Raw genomic sequence first — 18704 nt, forward strand, 5'->3', positions numbered from 1 at the left:
GACAATAGGACAAAGCCTAGCTGGATTCCCCCTTGGGGCCATGGACCTTCTCATTTATCATAAACACACATTCATTTTTCATTCGCCTCCCTTTGTTCGGGCTCCCTGCACCCTCTTATCAATACACGCCAAACACCCCCAGGTAGTTTCATCAGCATATTGATCCATCGCACTTGATAGCGTTGGTCTCTCATTTATTCTCCTGTTGTCAGAGCATAAATATATAATGTACACCAGATTGGCTGAAGGCTTGACCCTGGAATGTGATTTCACCTTGCTTAGGACCAAACTTGTTTTGTTCAGTGAAATTCTGAAGAGTCAACTGACGGAATTAGTTTTTATCCTCTTAATTAATTTTAGAAATAAGACAACATATTAATACAAATTCTGTGTTATTCTTTGTAACAGGAAAATGAGTAGGATATACACTATTTATTAGACTGGCAACAGGTTTATATACGTGTCATTTTATTTAATTAAAATAACTAACCCTAATAAAAATATATAAGAGGAAAAGCACAGCCCAAAAAATTACACTTGCTCAGCCAACAACAACATATTTACTTGCTCAGCCAAAAACAAATGAAATAATTTTTTTAGAGCAACATTATTTTCTATAGGCCATGACCTAGCCTGTCTCATACAGTCTACTTCGATTAAGCTCTTAATCATAGAACGCTGGAATCAAATCAAGGTCAAGTCCTGGTTGGGTAAAAGTAGCGCTGAACATTTTTCACAACTACTAAAGAATTTAAATGAGAATTTAGAATATTTGTTAATACAATTTTAAAAAGGATATTCAAATGCAAAAACCGTGCATTTGAAATGTTGGTATTTTTCTCAGATTTTCCCAAATAGTCGATGCAAATGACAGTCAGTATAATTTAAGTCATCAACCGTTCGGGTATCATTCAAATTGTATTGAACAAACCTCCCAATGATAAGTATAATTTTTTTTTTTATAACTCAAAATGCACTGTTCCAAATTATTACGCACAACAGAGTTTCAAAACATTATATTTACATTTAGCAGACGTTCTTATCCAGAGCGACTTACAGTAAGTACAGGGACATTCCCCCCGAGGCAAGTAGGGTGAAGTGCCTTGCCCAAGGACACAACGTCATTTGACACGGCCGGGAATCGAACTGGCAACCTTGAGATCACTAGCCCGATTCCCTAACCGCTCAGCCACCTGACTCCTCCTCCTCTATGATTATATAGGTTGTAAAGAACTGAAAATGGTCATTTGTTGAATTTGCAGCATTAGGTCATATTTATTGAAATCAAAAGCTATTTCAATCAAAAACATGTTAACATAGGACCCCTCTTTGATATCACCTTCAAAATTCTTGCATCCATTGAACTTGTGAGTTTTTGGAGAGTTTCTGCTTGAATTTCTTTGCAGGATGTCAGAATAGCCTCGCAGAGCTCCTCATAAATCTTTTGCTTGAGGATGCTCCAAAATGTTCTCGCTAGGGTTGAAGTCAGGGGATGATGGTGGCCACACCATGAGTTTCTCTCCTTTTATGCCCATAGCAGCCATGACACAGAGGTACATGCATGACATGCATGCATTGTACCATGGAAGAAAGTGGTCAGTCAGAAACTATATTTACTTTGCCAAGGTCATTTTCACACCTTCAGGGACCCTAAAGGGGCCTACCAGCTCTCTCCCCATGATTCCGGCCTAAAACATAACTCCGCCACCTCCTTGCTGACGTGGCAGTCTTGTTGGGACATGGTGGCCATCCACCAACCATCCACTACTCCATCCATCTGGACCATCCAGGGTTTCACGGCACTCATCAGTAAACAAGACTATTTGAAAATTAGTCTGTTGGTGTTGATTCAGTGGCGGTGCGCCACAGAATCAACACCGGCCGCCACATATTGCGTTTCGTTATAATATATATATTTTTTACGCTATTTAAAACACGCGTATTTGTTCAGCTGCATTTCCTTTCCCTGCTCTCCCTCCGTCTCTCTGTCACTCACACGCCTCTCTGTCACTCACACGCCTCTCTGTCACTCACACACGCCTCTCACACGCACACACGCCTCTCACACGCACACACGCCTCTCACACGCACACACGCCTCTTACACGCACACACGCCTCTCACACGCACACACGCCTCTCACACGCACACACGCCTCTCACACGCACACACGCCTCTCACACGCACACACGCCTCTCACACGCACACACGCACGCCTCTCACACGCCGCCCACACGCCGCCCACACGCCGCCCACACGCCGCCCACACGCACGCACGCCCGCCCGCACGCACGCACGCGCGCTAGGTACCTACGAACATGTCTTAATCTTCTAGACAAGTGGGTTCCCCTTCGTTCTTTAGGTGAGCAGTCTCACGAGCCCTACTTACCCGTTGTCATGGAGCCGACCAGCTAAATAGTTATTTAGCACTAGCGTTGCTACCTGCATATATGCAGAAATTGTGTACAATATTTTCAGGCTTCAACCAGTGCTGCTCAAGCAGAAAGACAGGGTCAGGGAGAGAAAGAGAGAGATTCGTTAGGCATCGAAGAAAGAGTAGGAGAGGAGGACAGCATCCAACATGCTGCTGTGAGAGAGCCAGCTGAAGCAACAGTTAAGGTGGAAAAAAGCAGGTCTCAGGACAAGGGAACTAATTTCTATTCTTTGGTTTCTGGCAGATAGGACTTGAATGGGACTCCCCGCAAATTGCTTTCTAATCTGTGGGAAACAGTGTAGTCCACTGTAAAGAGGGGTACGTCTTTGAAAATGAAATTTCACAGCAAGTTTCCAACGATTATTTTGAGAACGGGGCACTCTGCAAAGTTCATATTTTGCAGGTGTCCTTTTTATAATCCAAAGGGAGTGCAGTGCCGCGATTGACGTTGTTTGTATAAGCATTTCCACATTTAGAAAAAATAATTTGCCACCAGTTTTACAGATCTTTTTCAGCCATGTTCAGCTTGCACCATAGCTTCACTAGCGCGTGCATTAGGAGGCTGTATTGGAGGTTGTATGATAACTTCAGTGAATTTTGTTTCGTTAACAAAATGATGCTCAGAGAATTTGCTTTTACAACCGATATGGCCAGGTTAGAGATGACTGCTGGCAAAACATTGAATTAGCTGCTTTCAAAGGGGTTTCTTTATGGATGAAATGCTGGCTAGCTAACAGAACGACAATATATAGTGGATATACTTTCAGTATAGATCAGTTAATTTAGTTACACAAATCAATGCGTTTACTGATGTCAAAACTGCCTGCACATTGCAAATGTGCACAGACTCTTAACACCAAATCAACTATGACATTGTAATCACCAGCTACATTACGGACACAGGCACTATTCCTACCACTTTAGCCTCCTTGATCGGCAGAACTGTACATGCAAGCGCTGTATGATGAATTAGGCCTACAATTATGACAACTGGCTCAACCATTGTGCATGTCATGACTTCTGTTATGAAAGAAATGTCTAGATGTTTATGGTGGTAAGACAATTTAACAGAGAACCAATATAACATAATTTGATCAACATAACATTAGCAATTGATAGCAGACAAATGAAGGCTACATAATCATTTGCATGGATGTACCACAGCATTGGCAATTTGTTTAAAATCATGAGAAATTGCTTTTATGACGTGACTAGAATAGATGATGTGGAGGTTGAACAAGTACTTCAGAGATGACAGAGAATTTCATCACCAGCTGCATCACAGGCATATATTTAAAATTCCAGAAATCTGTGTGTGTCACCGACATTATCGCAGGCACTGTGTCCTATCTATAATTCCAGGAATCTGTGTGTGTGTGCCACAAATTTTATCCCGGGCACTATGCACTATCTATAGTTCAAGTAATCTGTATTTGTGTGTTTCACTGACTGCATCACGGGCACTGTGTACTGTGCACTAGTAGCATCAAACTTGAGAACACGCATGCAGTCTTATCCTGAATGTCAGTTTCAGAATGTCAGTTGGCCATTTTGTGTAACTTAATACATTTCGCTCTTTTGAAGTGTGTTTCCTCATATGACAGATTGCAATTCCACTTGTATGCACTTTTGTTACCTCAAACCACCCTGTGGTCCACCCTTACAACGAATAGCTTACTCGCCATATATCCCACAGGTACTTTTCTGATCTTATGGACACATGTTGAAATACAGCCACACGTCACCCAAGAATACAATGACACTAAACACAAGAATTGTACTTGCCAGTGTTTTGGTGTCACTTGGCTCAGGCTGATGACTTCATCCAATATTTCATTTTTGGCTTTTTCAAAGAGTTCATTCTAGAAACAAGATTACCAGAATGAATAGGTTTCTGGTGTGGGTGTGACACAGACAGTTTAGGAGTGTGTATTGGACATGAGTGTGTGTGTGTTACCCTGTCCAGCTCTCTAAGACGAGGGTAGTTGTTCTTCCACTCTGTCTCCAGGTTGAAGCGAGATGCTAGTGACAGAAAGGACACAATAACAGCTGGATACTTTTGAACATGAAAACAATTTGCAGTTTGCCTTAGATCTGAATCAGTAGTTTACATATGCATGCATTATTCTATGTAGTAAAGCTTTTAGAAGACATAGAAATCTGATTCCTCATAGCCTATTAAATTTGTATATGAAACGTAAATAGCTGGATCAATCCTGGACATAGTACATAGATATATATATATATACTATGGTCTGTTTTCGTTAAACAGATATTTTTAAAATGGGACTACAATTATTCAATACAGCCAAACTCAAAAAAATATGTTTTCATTGTATGAGCACAGCACTCAAACTCTCCGGGAGGCAAGGATTCGGTGCCGTGGCTACAGTCACAAAAGTCTGAGTTCAAGAAAACACACACACAGTCGCTACACACACACACACACACACCATCTCTCCTTACACAATGGATATTAGGGTAATTGCTAGGTTTAGGGTCCAAGGCAGCACCAGGCTTGGCAGGTTTTTGATGGGCTTTTGATCAATACGCCACACAATGTGAAGGGGAAGTGGCGGTCGCTAGGCTATTCATCACCAGTGCTGTTAGAGGGAGCCAGCAGCTGTCTGGGCTCATTCCCCATGGTAAACGAGGCTGGAGGAGACGTGTGGCAGGGAATGGGTGGGCTGATCTGGGCCAGGAAGAAAATGGGAGCAAGGAATAACAGAACAAAAGGAGAAAACGGGTGGATCAGATCAGGATTAGCTGATTTAGTGCTTTAGTCAAACTATGTTAAAGCTTTATGTTGTAGTTCTTTTTTGCGCAACTGCTGGTCAAATAGAATTATAAGGTGATTGTGTTATTATTATGTGTGGGGTATTCTTGCCTGTATTGGATAGTGTACAGAGAGGTTGTGCATACACGCCATAATGGGCCAGTTCTGGATAGTGAATCTTGACCCCAAAGGAAATAATTTGATGTTTTCTACTTAAAGATCCTGTAAAGTGGACCTGGAAACGAGTTTTAAGTTCGCCACACCACAGAATAATGTGTTATTAACTACCCACCCAAATTCGAATGAAAAAATAACACCGACATGTATGTTGAATTAAGGTTTGAAATCGTGAAAAAATCAGCAGTCTTCTCTGCTTGAGACTGGGGGGGCGTGTCGCCTGAAGGAGCTGAAGCTCCGCCCCTCGCTGCCGAGTGCCTACCTCCGACCCAGATAATGGACGCTATGTCAAGCCGAACAAAACCGTATAGAATTAGAATTTATTTGTTCAACGAGTGAAACATACAGATGCATATAAATGAAATGTTCTCCTGAGCTGTAACAGTAAAAATGGACACCAGAGACAGCAGACAGTGAGCTCTCCAACTAGGCTACTTCTAACACATTAGCTACCATTTCACCAAAATACCATCATTCTAAACCGAGTAGCCTAATATCAATTTAGCGGTTTGCACTAACTCATAGCAGAGATACCTCTGGAAAAGATATCTAGTATAATTATAACAAGCACACAGAACTGAGTGATGAACTGCTGGCGGCGGTGTATGGTCCAGGTGCGACCGGAGGATGAACGGCCGGAGGGGCGATGCTCGGTACGGCTCAGCGCTGCAAGAGAAGCCGTGTGTTGGTGAACCCCGTCTGTCTCTGGTTCATGTTAAAACTGTCCGCAGTGAAATGGTCAGTGCAGAGGCGGCTGTTGGAGTTTATCCGAAGCTTTCCATGAGCGTGGCTCTTCACAAAATCTATCCACCTATTTTTCCTTTCATTATCAATAGGGAACTTAAATGGCGTTGCAGCGCAGCTGGAGTTATTGCATCCAGGGAAGATGCAGTTGCGGGTGGTGGGAGACATCCGGAAGCTAGCTAGCTAGCTGATGTAGGCTACAATAACAGTACAGCAGGAGGAGCCATTCAGTGATCTGACGTAGATAGGGCGAAATGACGTAGATAGGGCATTTTTTGGCTCCGCCCATTAAAACCTGATCTGAAAACGGAAGAGAAACTGTTCTTCGGTTTAACTCCACATTTCAGTGTGACAAAGTTTTAGCGCTTTGCACATGCTTTCAGGAACTCATTTCACACGTATATAATGTACTTAGAAGCAAAACATGGAATTTACTTTACAGGATCTTTAAGAGGGGATGCTTGTAATAATGTTCCAAACTTCCATATGTAACGTCTCATTCTCATCATTGATAAAAGCAAATATAAACTAGAGAGAGGATACAATTTCTGGGGAAATTGTGAGGTGTGCCATTGCAGATGGGTCAGTTTTATTAAATTTTACAACTAATATTTCTGTATATTTTCAATAATTATGCATAGGCCTACTTATGAAGGTTGCATAGATTTAAAAGCATACATTTCTTGCTGCTCATTTACACTTGAAAATACCAAGAGTGAAGTGTAGAATGAAACGGTTCTCTTCTCATTTCCCTTAGTGCATGAGGGAATGGTGATAGGCTATATGGCAGCCTCACATAGGCCTAGTTGAAACAGTAGCATGGAAACAAAGAAATATGGCAATACTGTGTAAAAATGGTCCTTACCTATATGACCTAAACTTCCCTTAAGTATTTCCCTTCTATTGATATTTTAAGCATTTACTCTATTGTATTCATTCAGTAATAAAGAACCCCCTCTGAAACAAGCTGATTTAAACGTGTCAGTATGGATATCGCTATTCAAACACTACCATCTGCCAACAGAAAATATGCCTCCCAAAAAACGTAAATACGCTTGAAATTTATTTTTGGAAAACTGGCTAATATAACAAGTTTGCTGGAAGCGATTATTGTCAGTAACGCCCTTGTCTGAAGACTCGGGGCTCATGTGACCGGCTATCCACATTGTAAGTAGGGAAAAGCGCATTTAACTTTGTCAGCTTCTCTAATATTCCCCTCTACATCAGCCTCTCTCAATCCTGGTCATTGATCCTGGTCCTTGGGCCTACTGTAGCCCTGCATGTTTTTAAATGTTTATCTGCTCCAAATGACTGGGTTGTCAAAATAAAGGTTGGAGGCAAGATACCACTAATAAGTGTGTCCTGCACCTCCCCCCACCTGTTCCTGAAGGTCAGTCACTGCCAGGGTGGCCATATACACGGTTTCTAGCCAAATCGGGCTACTTTGAAAACAGTGATAGGAAGCGGCATGATTTAATTATTTGTTGTAAAGGTGCATGTACACTGCAGCAACTCGATGCGAGCGACGACGGGCTTTCCATTCATTTTCAATGGAGCCAGGCGAATCGCTTGCGTGGTGCACTGTGGGTAGCGACGCAACGCGATCCAAGCGATTCGAGTTGAGATTCTCAACTTTATGCAAATGAGGAGCAATTTTGGCTAGCGATGGCCAATCGGATCGTTTTCTTGTTTCTCGTAACGTAGCAGCCATGGTAAACATTTCTAGCTTTCAGTTTCAAGATGGAGGACAAACTGATCGTCTATGTGGCTGCATACCCAGCCCTATTTGATACGTCTCTGTATTCGTACACATATGTGAACAAAAAAAATGAGGCATGGCGCAGGGTCGCCAATGTTGTTGTTGCTCCTGGTGGGGTTTTTGTACTTTTAAATTCTGTCTCGTAACATAACGTAACGTAACTGTGCTAGCTAGGTAGCCCCGTCGGCGGTACAGTACACCGATCGCGTACAATACTACATTTAATCTTTCACTGATTAAAATACAGCCAGAACTAGTGTGTACAGTAGATAACATCATGCTACATCTAGCCAGCGTATTATATTTTTGCTTTGTGTGTAAAAGTTGTATTTTGATCAATATTGCGAGTATGTAAACCCAAATCTGCACACTTTGCCATGACGTTATACAAACTACAACAGTGACTTTACAGAACTACAACTCTGCATTATTCTGTCTGCCCGAGCGTGGTGCAATGTGGGAAGGCGAGCGATGGCAAGCGATTCACGTCGCTGTAGTGTACATGCACCGTAATGAACCAATGAAACGTGAGAAAAGCAGAAAACAATGAAAATATTAATCCACCAGTCATTTTAACATTTTAACTATGGAGGCATCTGTTGGACAAATGTGTTAACTCTGTTTTGAGCACTCGTTGGGCTGGAATTTTTTGCTGGACCTGGCAACCCTGGTCACTGCTGCTTGCTAGCGAACCTTCACTGAGGGGATTGTTTGAATGAGTCGTAATTGTTTTTTTTTTATGTAGGCCTATATGAGACCACACATTCGTAGATGAAGGCCTACTTTTCAACTACATGACAACGGATGAGGTTGATCGGTTTAAATGAGCGAAAACAAGGCACAATTTTCCCTCCTGTCCATATTTTTTTTGTGCATACAGGGTAGAAATGCCCGTGGCAAGCTAACTAGCTATAAAGAGCGAAGGGCAGTTTGTAACGCTCAGAATGTAGCTCTATGTTACGTCCCCCAGTCCTGTCATGTGTTCTGTGTGTGTTTGTTTTGGCTCTGTGTGTCTTTTCTGTACAGGTGGCACCAATCACCCTCATTGCCACTCATCACTGACTCCTCCCTCCCGGTATCATGTTCAGCTGGTTCCTGTTCCCTTCATCCAATCCCGTCATCCTTTCAGCTGTATATCTGTGCCACTGTTCGAACGGGGTCTCAGTGTGTTTGGTTGCTCTTTGTGAGGGTTTTGTTTTGTGACATTGTGGAAGCCTGAGAGACCTGTTGACTGTGATTGTTTGTGATGTATTGTTATTGACTGTTGTTTTACCATTACCATTGTTAATCTTTTGTTTATTTTTGTTTTCCCAGGTAGGAGGGCAAGTACCTTGGGAGTGTTAGGCAAGACGCCCTGGGCTTACATCACCCGTAGGGTAACTTCCTTGTCTAAACACATTAGGTTAGATCTGGGCGGACCACCCCCTGTATTTTGGTTAGGGCGTTCTGCTCAAGCGCATGTTAGCAAGTATTGTTTGATAGGTAGTTAGGACAGGTAAGGGGGTAGGCTGTATTTTACTATCTTTGCTTTGGTCCCGTCCAGCCCCTGGTTGTGGGTCTCATGTTTTGCTAACGGGAAACAAAATGGGTACAGTTTCAGTACCTCTGCATTGGGTTTATCTGTCATCAGGCTGGCCGTTTCCATGTTGGGGTAGTGCCGAAATTGCTAGTTAAAGGTGTGGCTCTGTTATTAGGTAACAATCTTGCTGGGGGTAGAGTAATCCCCGTAATGGAGGTGTTAGACAAACCTGGTCCTGCTCAATCAGATTCAGATCCGAATACAGACCTTCCAGTGTTTCCATCTTGCGCAGTGACTCGCGCCCAAGTGCGTAACACGGGAGAGATCTTCGATCTTTCTCCGTTATATATATCCGAAAAGAGTCCAGTTACGCCCCGTGACTCAGGCGTAGTCGCTCACTCCACCTAGAACGGATCTCAAACCAAGTGTTTGCGATGAGGAGTTAAGTGGTTTGTTAGAAACCATCACACCGGCGGGGGTGATTGAGTGTCAACAAAAAGACGAAAGCCTTTGAAAATTTTGCTTCAATAGATTCAACAGTTGAAGCCAGCAACGCGAAAACCACCTACTTCTTAGAAAAAGTTTTTGTGATGAGGAAATGGAATGCCCATAATACAGATGAAAGATGGGATTCCGTTTATCAAGTAGTGCTACCTACTCAGTTTCAACAGCAGGTATTGTCGCTTGCACATGACTATGCATGGGCAGGACACTTGGGAATCACCAAAACGTATGATCATATCCTTAGGCATTTTTTCTGGCCTGGCTTAAAAACTGATGTAGTTAATTACTGAAAAACATGTCATGTGTGTCAACTGACGAGAAAGCCAAATCAGACGATTCCCCGTGCTCCTCTCTTCCCTGATACAGGTGGTGGGTGAGCCTTTCGAGAGGATAATACTGTGTTGGTCCACTCCCGAAAACGAAGTCAGGCAACCAGTTCTTGCTAACCATCATGTGCTGTACTACGAGGTACCCAGAGGCAATCCCTCTCCGTAAAATTACCGCCAAAGCAGTGATTACTGTCTTGATTAAGTTGTTCACCACGTTTGGCCTACCCAAGACGTTACAATCGGATCAAGGTTCCAACTTCACGTCGAAACTATTTGCCTCTGAGATGCAAACACTAGCCATCACACATCAAACCTCCAGTGCATATCATCCCAAGAGCCAGGGTGCATTAGAGAGATGGCACCAGACTTTGAAGGGGATGCTTAAGAAATATTGTTTAGCAACAAAGTCAGACTGGGATGAAGGGGTTCCATTTGTGTTGTTCTTGGAGTTCCCCATGCATAACCGCTCCACTTACCTCCCTACTCAGCCCTAAGGTTCAGTTGGACAGCAGACTGTCAACGTGCTTTGAATAGGCTAAAGTGCTACTCTGTACGATCCCCATTCTCACAGCTCCAAACTTTAACAGACCATTTGAAATGGAAGTTGACAGGAACTGGGGCAGTTCTTCAGGAAGATGATGATGGAGTAAACCATCCAGTATGTTTCTTTTCAAAGAAATTCCATCGGTGCCAAATCAGATACTCCACGGTTGAGCAGGAAACTCTAGCATTATTGCTTCCTTTATAGTTTGATGTCTAAAACAGGGGCACTCATCTGACAAACTCAAATATCTCAAAACAAAAGTCCCAACTTGAAGATGTAGAGGAAACCTTTGTGAAGAGATTGGCATACAGTCTAAGCTGTGGCATTGAAGTTGAGGTTAGTAGTCAGATTAGTTTTTCAATTGGTGAAACAATATGGGACTTTTGATTTAAGTAAGGGGAGTGCTGAAAATGTACTGTCGCCATTTGGTTTCCTACACAGTGGTGGAATTGTTTTTCTTACCAGTGTACAACGTTGCAGTGAGCTACACTGGTTTAAAACAACAGGTAATGATAATTTCACCAACTAATTGTTTACTTGTAATCTAATGTCATAAATCCTAAAACAAACATTTATCTTTGAAGAATGTTTATTTTAACGATTGAAAACAGATACATCACAGACCGCTGTCGTTTGTGTCGGGCAACAGAGGCTAATGTCATGATGCTAAAGGTATGTTTCACTGCAGCGACGCAAATCGCTTGCCATCGCTCGCCTTCCCACAGTGCACCACGCTCGGGGGCGTGTCAGACAGATGAATGCAGAGTTGTAGTTCTCTAAAGTCACTGTTGTAGTTCGTATAACGTCATGGCAAAGTGTGCAGACTTGGGTTTACGTACTCGCAATATCGATCAAAATACAACTTGTAGCCTATACAAAATACAAAAATGTTTAATAGACATACATGTTGACATGTGTAAAAATGTTTTATTTAGTGGTGGGGCGTTAACGCGCTGCGACTTATCGGCGATAAAAAAAAATATCGCCGTTAATCTATTCTCAAAGTTGGGTTGGGAGCTGGGTCTATACTACGCAAGCTATGATGACTTTCACCTTTATACTTTAGCGCGGATGTATACCTAGCCGAATTGCACTGTAGGGGGTGAGAACGAGTCTTCAAACCTTGACAAGACTAAGGTTGTTTGCACCTTGTGCTATGCGGAATTAGTTTACTGTAGGAGTTCTTCCAGTCTCAAATACCACCTAAACGCAAAGCATCCCTTAGCTAATGTGGAAGATGCCGGGCCAAGCACTGATGTAGCGCAGGGGAAGAGTCATCGTCAAACTACGATGTTTGAGTGCAACCGAGGCAAGCCCGTCAGCACAGCTCTATCAGCCAAGCTAACTAATCTAATAAACAGTTAATAAACACAAGTACATCTTATTGAACATAATTTATTTTCATCACCAATTATCATAGTAGAACAGCTTTCTCAAGCAGTTTGTGATGCATTTTGGAAACAGGAGATGAGCTCCTGGTCTAATGCGCCACCTGGCTTGAGAAACCCGTTCTCAAAGACTTACTTTTAGTCATTATTTGGGTAGCACACATATTCTGAATGCCTTCGGCGGAATTCAAATGAGCCATTTTAATCTAGATTAATCTAGATTAACGCCAATATTACAGTGAGATTAATCTAGATTAAAAAAAAATATCTATGCCCACCACTAGTTTTATTATATTACTGTACTTGAAGTCTCTGCTAATCTGTCGATACGACTAGTCCCAGCCGGGCTAGATAGCTAGTTACCCATAGAACGAAGTTACGTAATGTGACAAGACTGAATTTGAAAGTACAAAAAAAACACAAGGAGCACCGACAATGTCGGTGTAGTTGCCGTCAGAGAGGCAACTCTCATATTTAGATCTATTTTATTCGAGAATAATTAATAAATAGGTAGATGTTCAGCATGGTTTTTGAATGAATGAGGAATGTATTTTCTGTTGGTGTATGTCGGTTCATTTCTTGTTATTTTGATAGAACCATGGACAAAAGGGGGAACCTATTTTTCTTTCCGCTTTTGAATTGTTGATTGTTGCTGTCAGGATGGGTTTGCCGGTGCACTACATCAAAAGAGACACACGAGGTGCTGTGCTGGTGGCATGTACGAGGTAGTTTATAAGCAAATAAGCCGACGCATATAAGAAGTCAAATAAGTTTTATTTTTAAGAAGAAGAAGTTGTCCAAGTTTATTCCTCGAGTAAGAGAGGCCAATGAGGTATGTGTTTGTCGTGTTAATTGCTTTTCTGCATGTGAACATGTGTAATTAGTCAATTATGTGTTGAATGTGCAGTTTATTATTCGTTTTGTATGTACATTTCGTTTATTCTGTGTAAAACACTGTTTCGAAAAGTAATTGAAGTTTATGTTTTTACTTTCTTAGTTCTGACGGCATTGTTGGGGAATTAACGCTACAATAAATGTCAGTTGAAACCGAAGAACAACTTAGCCTTTGATTTAACTCGAGAGGAGTAACAGTCGGCAACCCTGTGCCAGGCCTCATTCTTTTCATTAATGTCTCTGTACAAATACAGAGACGTATCGTACAGGACTGGATATGCAGCCACACAGGCGATTAGTTTTTCCTCCATCTTGAAACTGAAAGCTAGACATGTTTACCATGGTTGCTACGTTACGAGAAACAAGAAAACAATCCGATTGGCCATCACTAGCAAAAATCACTCATTTGCATTCAGTTGAGAAAATCTCAACTCGCACCCAACTACACCCAGTCTCTCCTCCAGCCCTACACCCCCACCCGCCACCTTCGGTTTTCTTCTGACAACCGTCTGGCAGTCCCACCTCTCAAGAGCCCCCGCTCCCAACCCAAGCTCTTCTCCTGTCTGGCCCCCCAATGGTGGAATCACCTCCCCACCTCCATCAGAGACACTGACTGTCTCCCCACCCTCAAGAAAAGGCTAATGACGCACTTGTTCCGGGAATACAACAGTACTTCAGAAAGATTTGCTGGATCTGATGTTAGTTTCGTTTATTTACACCAGTGACGCAATGACACTTATTGAGGGTCTTGTTGCACTTGTTGGTTAGTTGTAACTGATTTAACTACTTGTATTCGCTGTAAATTATATTACTGTTGCTTGCTTTCCTACAAGTACACTCTTGCACTTTTGAGGTTCATGTTGTTTAATTGTAACTTGTTTAACTAAATGCTCTTAACTAAATGCTCCCATTGGCACTTATTTGCTTTTCACAATGTATGCTTCATGTTTTGGCTACCCGCAATGTTTTTGAGGCTATCACGTTGTTTATGATCAATGACCTATGCACTTTTGTAAAGCTCTCTCTTGGAAGTCGTTTTGATAAAAACGTCTGCTAAATGAATAAATGTAAACTCGAATTGCATCGCGTCGCTACCCACAATGCACCACGCAAGTGATTCGCCTGGCTCCATTGAAAATGAATGGAAAGCATGTTGTCGCGTCGCTCGCGTCGCTGCAGTGTAAATGCCCCGTAATACCTCAGTGAAATATGGTATATCATATTGTACATTACATTTCACAATGTTAAATGAGTAAATATATATGACCCTGGCCTTTGCTTGTGGCGTTTCTGTAGCTGTCTTGCCGTTTTAGGTAGTTACCTATCTCCCAGAAGTTAACAAGCTGCTAGTATAGGTAATCACGTGTGTGTTTGTGACGTTAGTGACGTTTCTGACTGTGGCTAGATAGTTAGCCACCGTTAGCTTCACTTTTCACCACCAAAACTTAAATTAAGCCTAAACCGTGCAACGGAATGTAAAATCCAATACGAGCAATGCAATCGTGACCAAGACGAACATTTTGAAACCGACATTGTCTTTGTTGTGCAAAAATTGAGGGACGAGTAAGGGTGGGAAAATAAATTATAATATATATAAACTCAACAGACTCAACAGAAACTCAACAGAAAAATATTGCAGGGGATTTTTTTACTTTTGTGGGCCGCTACCCACACGGTTAGCTGTGTTGCTCATTCCAGGAATGCACGATCCTTACAAGTTGTACCTTGTTGTAAAGGTGACTAATCAGGCTTTCCAACGAAATAACGACAGTTCTGTTCTACAACATATTCCCATGTGACACCAGGCTGTGAAGGTTAACTTAAAATTAATTCAGGCAGAAAGGGGCGAAATTCTGAATTAATCCAGATTGTCACTGCTGAAGTTCACCAGCATGCTTAAGGTCTGTTGGTGTGTCTGGTGGTGCGATCCTCCTGGTTACCTTTGAAGGCATCAGCCTGTTGCTCCACAGACTCCCGCACCATTTTCCAGAAACAGTCAGACACAGCCAGACTCAAGTTCTTGGTGGTCACCTGGTGGGCCTTCAGCATGCCGTCCCTATGGGCAGAAGCACAGTTACAAAGACAGACATCAGAGAAAAGCAGAATGCCATTGACTACAATGTTATTTTCAGATTCAAGCATACAGGCAAGTCAGTTGTTTTGCTCCACCAATTATAATATCCCCTAAATGGCAGGGTAGGTAATGTTGTTGAGAAGCACATTTTGTCATATTTGCTGAAATAAACTTCCTTCCACATCCTGTTAGCAACCAATAAACCTAAAGGTCTGACAGCAAAATGTAATAAATCAGATCTGTCCAAGGACTGTCATAAACACAACCAATCATTTATTTTGAACTGAACTAAATGAATGGACAGCATTCAGATCAAATGCAATGATTGGACAGGCTACTTCTCTGTCTACCTACCTAAAGTCACAAAACATAGCTACCCTGCCTTTAAAGACATTGTCATTTAGCAGACACTCTTATCCAGAGCGACTTACAGTAAGTACAGGGACATTCCCCCGAGGCAAGTAGGGTGAAGTGCCTTGCCCAGGGACACAACGTCATTTTTTGGCACTGCCGGGAATCGAACCAGCGACATTCTGATTACTAGCCCGATTCTTCAGGTTAAACCTGAGACTCCCTAAAGACGAATAGTTTGGTGATACTCACTTCAGCAGTCTAGAGTTCTGGAAAAAGTCTTCCTCGTAGTCTTTGATAGAGTCAATGCTCTCACTGCTGCTGCCTGGAGAGGAGCATAGCACATGTAATGGGTGATCCAACTCAGTGAGGGAACAAGTTATACCAAAGTAGTTTACAGAGTCAGAGCACCACACCTTTCCCTGTCACAACAGCAAAGTATCCCAGAGCCTTCATGGGAAACAGCCTTCCTTCAACTATCTGTTGAATCTGTTGCAGAACAGAACAAGAAAAAACGTATTTTTATTATTATTCAGTAAGACCACAGTCAAGTTTTTTTCTCAGCACCAAGGACATGAGGAAAGTGGACCAATGAAAGTAGTGCTTTACTCTGCTGGGGCTGGCCAGGTTCTTCTCAGCCAGGTCCACTTTGGTCAAAACAAAAATGGTCCTCTTCCCTTGGGGATCCATCTGACTGACCAGGTCTGTCACAATACTGCGCTCGGCATCTACTGACCCATCTGAGAAAACAGAACGTGAATAAGGGAGAAAAGTTGTTATGAACAAAGTTATGAATTAAACACATCTTTGTTCAATTCAAAGTTGTGTTTACATTTTTTCCCTTCTTTGCCCCCACATTTTCCATTTGTGTAATGTCCTTGCTGCTGTCTAATGAATAGCAGCTTGCTACTGAACAGGTCTGTCACAAACCATTGATCAATTAACAATAATTGAAGATTACAACTAATGATTACTTTATTACTCTTATACTGTTTTGAATGTTCTGAATATAATAAACAATGTTTGATCTATACCCTGCTATATTAGCTCATGAGAACATGACCTTTGGTCATGTCCAGGAGAGAAATGTGCCTATTTCTGAATTATGTTGCTTGTATCCTTATCCATCATGCTGTTTGCTAAAGCTTGTTTATGTCTGTATAGCCATAAGTTAATTATTTGTAAGATGCAACTAAGGAATGTGTGAGACGTGTACACTACCGTTCAAAAGTTTGGGGTCACTTAGAAATGTCCTTATTTTTCAAAGAAACACTTTTTTTCAATGAAGATAACATTAAATGAATCAATAAACACTATACATTGTTAATGTGGTAAATGACTATTCTAGGTGGAATTGTCTGTTTTTTAATGAAATATCTACATAGGTGTATAGAGGCCCATTTCAAGCAACTCTCACTACAGTGTTCAAATGGTACATTGTGTTTGCTAATTACCTTAGAAGACTAATGGATGATTAGAAGAATTAGAATGCCAAAGGTCTCCAATGCTGTAATTGCTGCAAATGGAGCATTCTTTGACGAAAGCAAAGTTTGAAGAACAAAATTAATATTTCAAATAAAAATAATTATTTCTAACCTTGTAAATGTCTTGACTATATTTTCTATTCATTTTGCAACTTATTTGATAAATAAAAGTGTGAGTTTTCATGGAAAACTGTCTGAATTGTCTGGGTGACCCCAAACTTTTGAACGGTAGTGTAGGTCCAAGGTTACCATTTCTATGAACCATCTAAAGACTAAACAAACGCTATCTAGCACCATGAATGCGGCGTCTTCTGTCTGTGCTTGCGAAGGCTATGTTGATGTCACCCCCTAACGTTTCTTGTGAGAGTAAAACCTCCCGCATTGTGATACTATTTAACTGCCTTTCATTCCTGTATTCATTGTCCAGTCCTCGGAGATGCTCAACTTGAGCGTATCAGACAACTACACCTTACAGATCTGTAATAAATATTTGATTTTGTCTTGAACTTGTACTTGGCAACTAACTTCATTGACTTGGTACTTTAACAGCAATAGGGTTCACAAAGAGTCTTCACTACCTAATGTAATAGTCACATACACAAAGTAGGCCTACTTGTTGTTAAGTAATATACAAAACTTTGAATATAATTGGCTGTGTAAACCTTGTACAGGGTTCTTGCAGGTTTTGGTAAATCAAATTAAAGACCTTTTTAAGACATTTTAAGACCATAAAGATTGAAATTTAAGACCTACACGACGCATTACCCCCAAAAATATTAAAATCAAAGAAATTCTGAAAAAAACATTTTATTTCAATGAATTCAGTAATTGAAAAAGCATACATTTAATTTACAGATAAAACAATCACATTAGTCATTTTTGAATATTTTTGGGGCAAAGTTTGCAGCGAGCCTTGTACCTGGAGGTGGGTACCGCTTGTAACCAACAGCGAAAATCGCTAGCCATGTCTCGTTGAGAGTACACTTTCCCATTTTCCACACGTAGCCGAACTTTAACAAACTCTGAGGAAGTGCAGACGTATTTCGCGGGCAGGTATTGCATTTATAACAGGATTTGTAGTTTTATCACCGTGTACATACCAACACCAATATCCCCCAGAAAAAACTATAACACAACGTTCTGAGTGCAGCGTTCTGCTGGTTTCGTTTGTAGAGCTCTGCTTTGTAGGCTGCGACTCAATACTTTTTTGCTACTTTGTCATAACTTTCTGCGGCCAGCGGTTCTGGAAATGAACGAGGGTAAAACCTTTTTTAGACCTGACTAAATGAAATTTAAGACCTTGGATAAAATCTGGCAGTTTTTAAAACGTTTTAAGGCCTTAAATTTAAAGTTCAGAATTTTAGACTTAAGACTTTTTAAGACCCCGCGGGAACCCTGTTGTAAACCAGGTTATTCATATAAATTAAAAAAATCTGCACATTTTGGAGACAACCCGAAATTGTATATCTGATTGTTGCAACTGTCAAATGTACATTTGGTTTAATTGCACGCATAGCACAAGCAGTACTGATATGGGTCATCTAAAGTTTAAGTAAAAACCGTGTACTATTACATTCCTAATGGATAATAGATCTGTCAATATTGACTACTGGGTCTCACCTTGGATACAAAGGATGATGGCGTTAGGATTCGCCATGTAGGCCTTGCTGATGCTGAAGATGGTCTCCTTGGTATCTGCAGCCATGCCTGTGGTCACAGTCTAGAATA

The 18704-nt window shown here is 41.5% G+C and overlaps 1 protein-coding gene across 7 annotated transcripts in view; it reads right to left on the reverse strand.

Annotated features, from left to right (window-relative positions):
- The window catches only part of opa1 (OPA1 mitochondrial dynamin like GTPase), a 75347-nt gene that overhangs the window by 20747 nt on the left and 35896 nt on the right, over window positions 1-18704 (reverse strand). For 4 of the 7 annotated variants that reach the window (XM_062452667.1, XM_062452665.1, XM_062452666.1 and 1 more), the window contains 7 exons: window positions 18597-18696; window positions 16102-16232; window positions 15909-15981; window positions 15745-15817; window positions 15008-15123; window positions 4391-4455; window positions 4219-4295 (listed from right to left, as the gene is read on the reverse strand). In XM_062452667.1, the coding sequence (XP_062308651.1) occupies window positions 4219-4295; window positions 4391-4455; window positions 15008-15123; window positions 15745-15817; window positions 15909-15981; window positions 16102-16232; window positions 18597-18696 (635 nt within the window). Of the gene's footprint in view, window positions 1-4214; window positions 4296-4390; window positions 4456-15007; window positions 15124-15744; window positions 15818-15908; window positions 15982-16101; window positions 16233-18596; window positions 18697-18704 lie in introns of all 7 variants that reach the window. The other 3 variants (XM_062452668.1, XM_062452664.1, XM_062452662.1) reach the window with 1 other exon arrangement.

This window comes from Osmerus eperlanus, chromosome 26 (genome assembly GCF_963692335.1).
Source record: "Osmerus eperlanus chromosome 26, fOsmEpe2.1, whole genome shotgun sequence".
NCBI lineage: Eukaryota > Metazoa > Chordata > Actinopteri > Osmeriformes > Osmeridae > Osmerus > Osmerus eperlanus.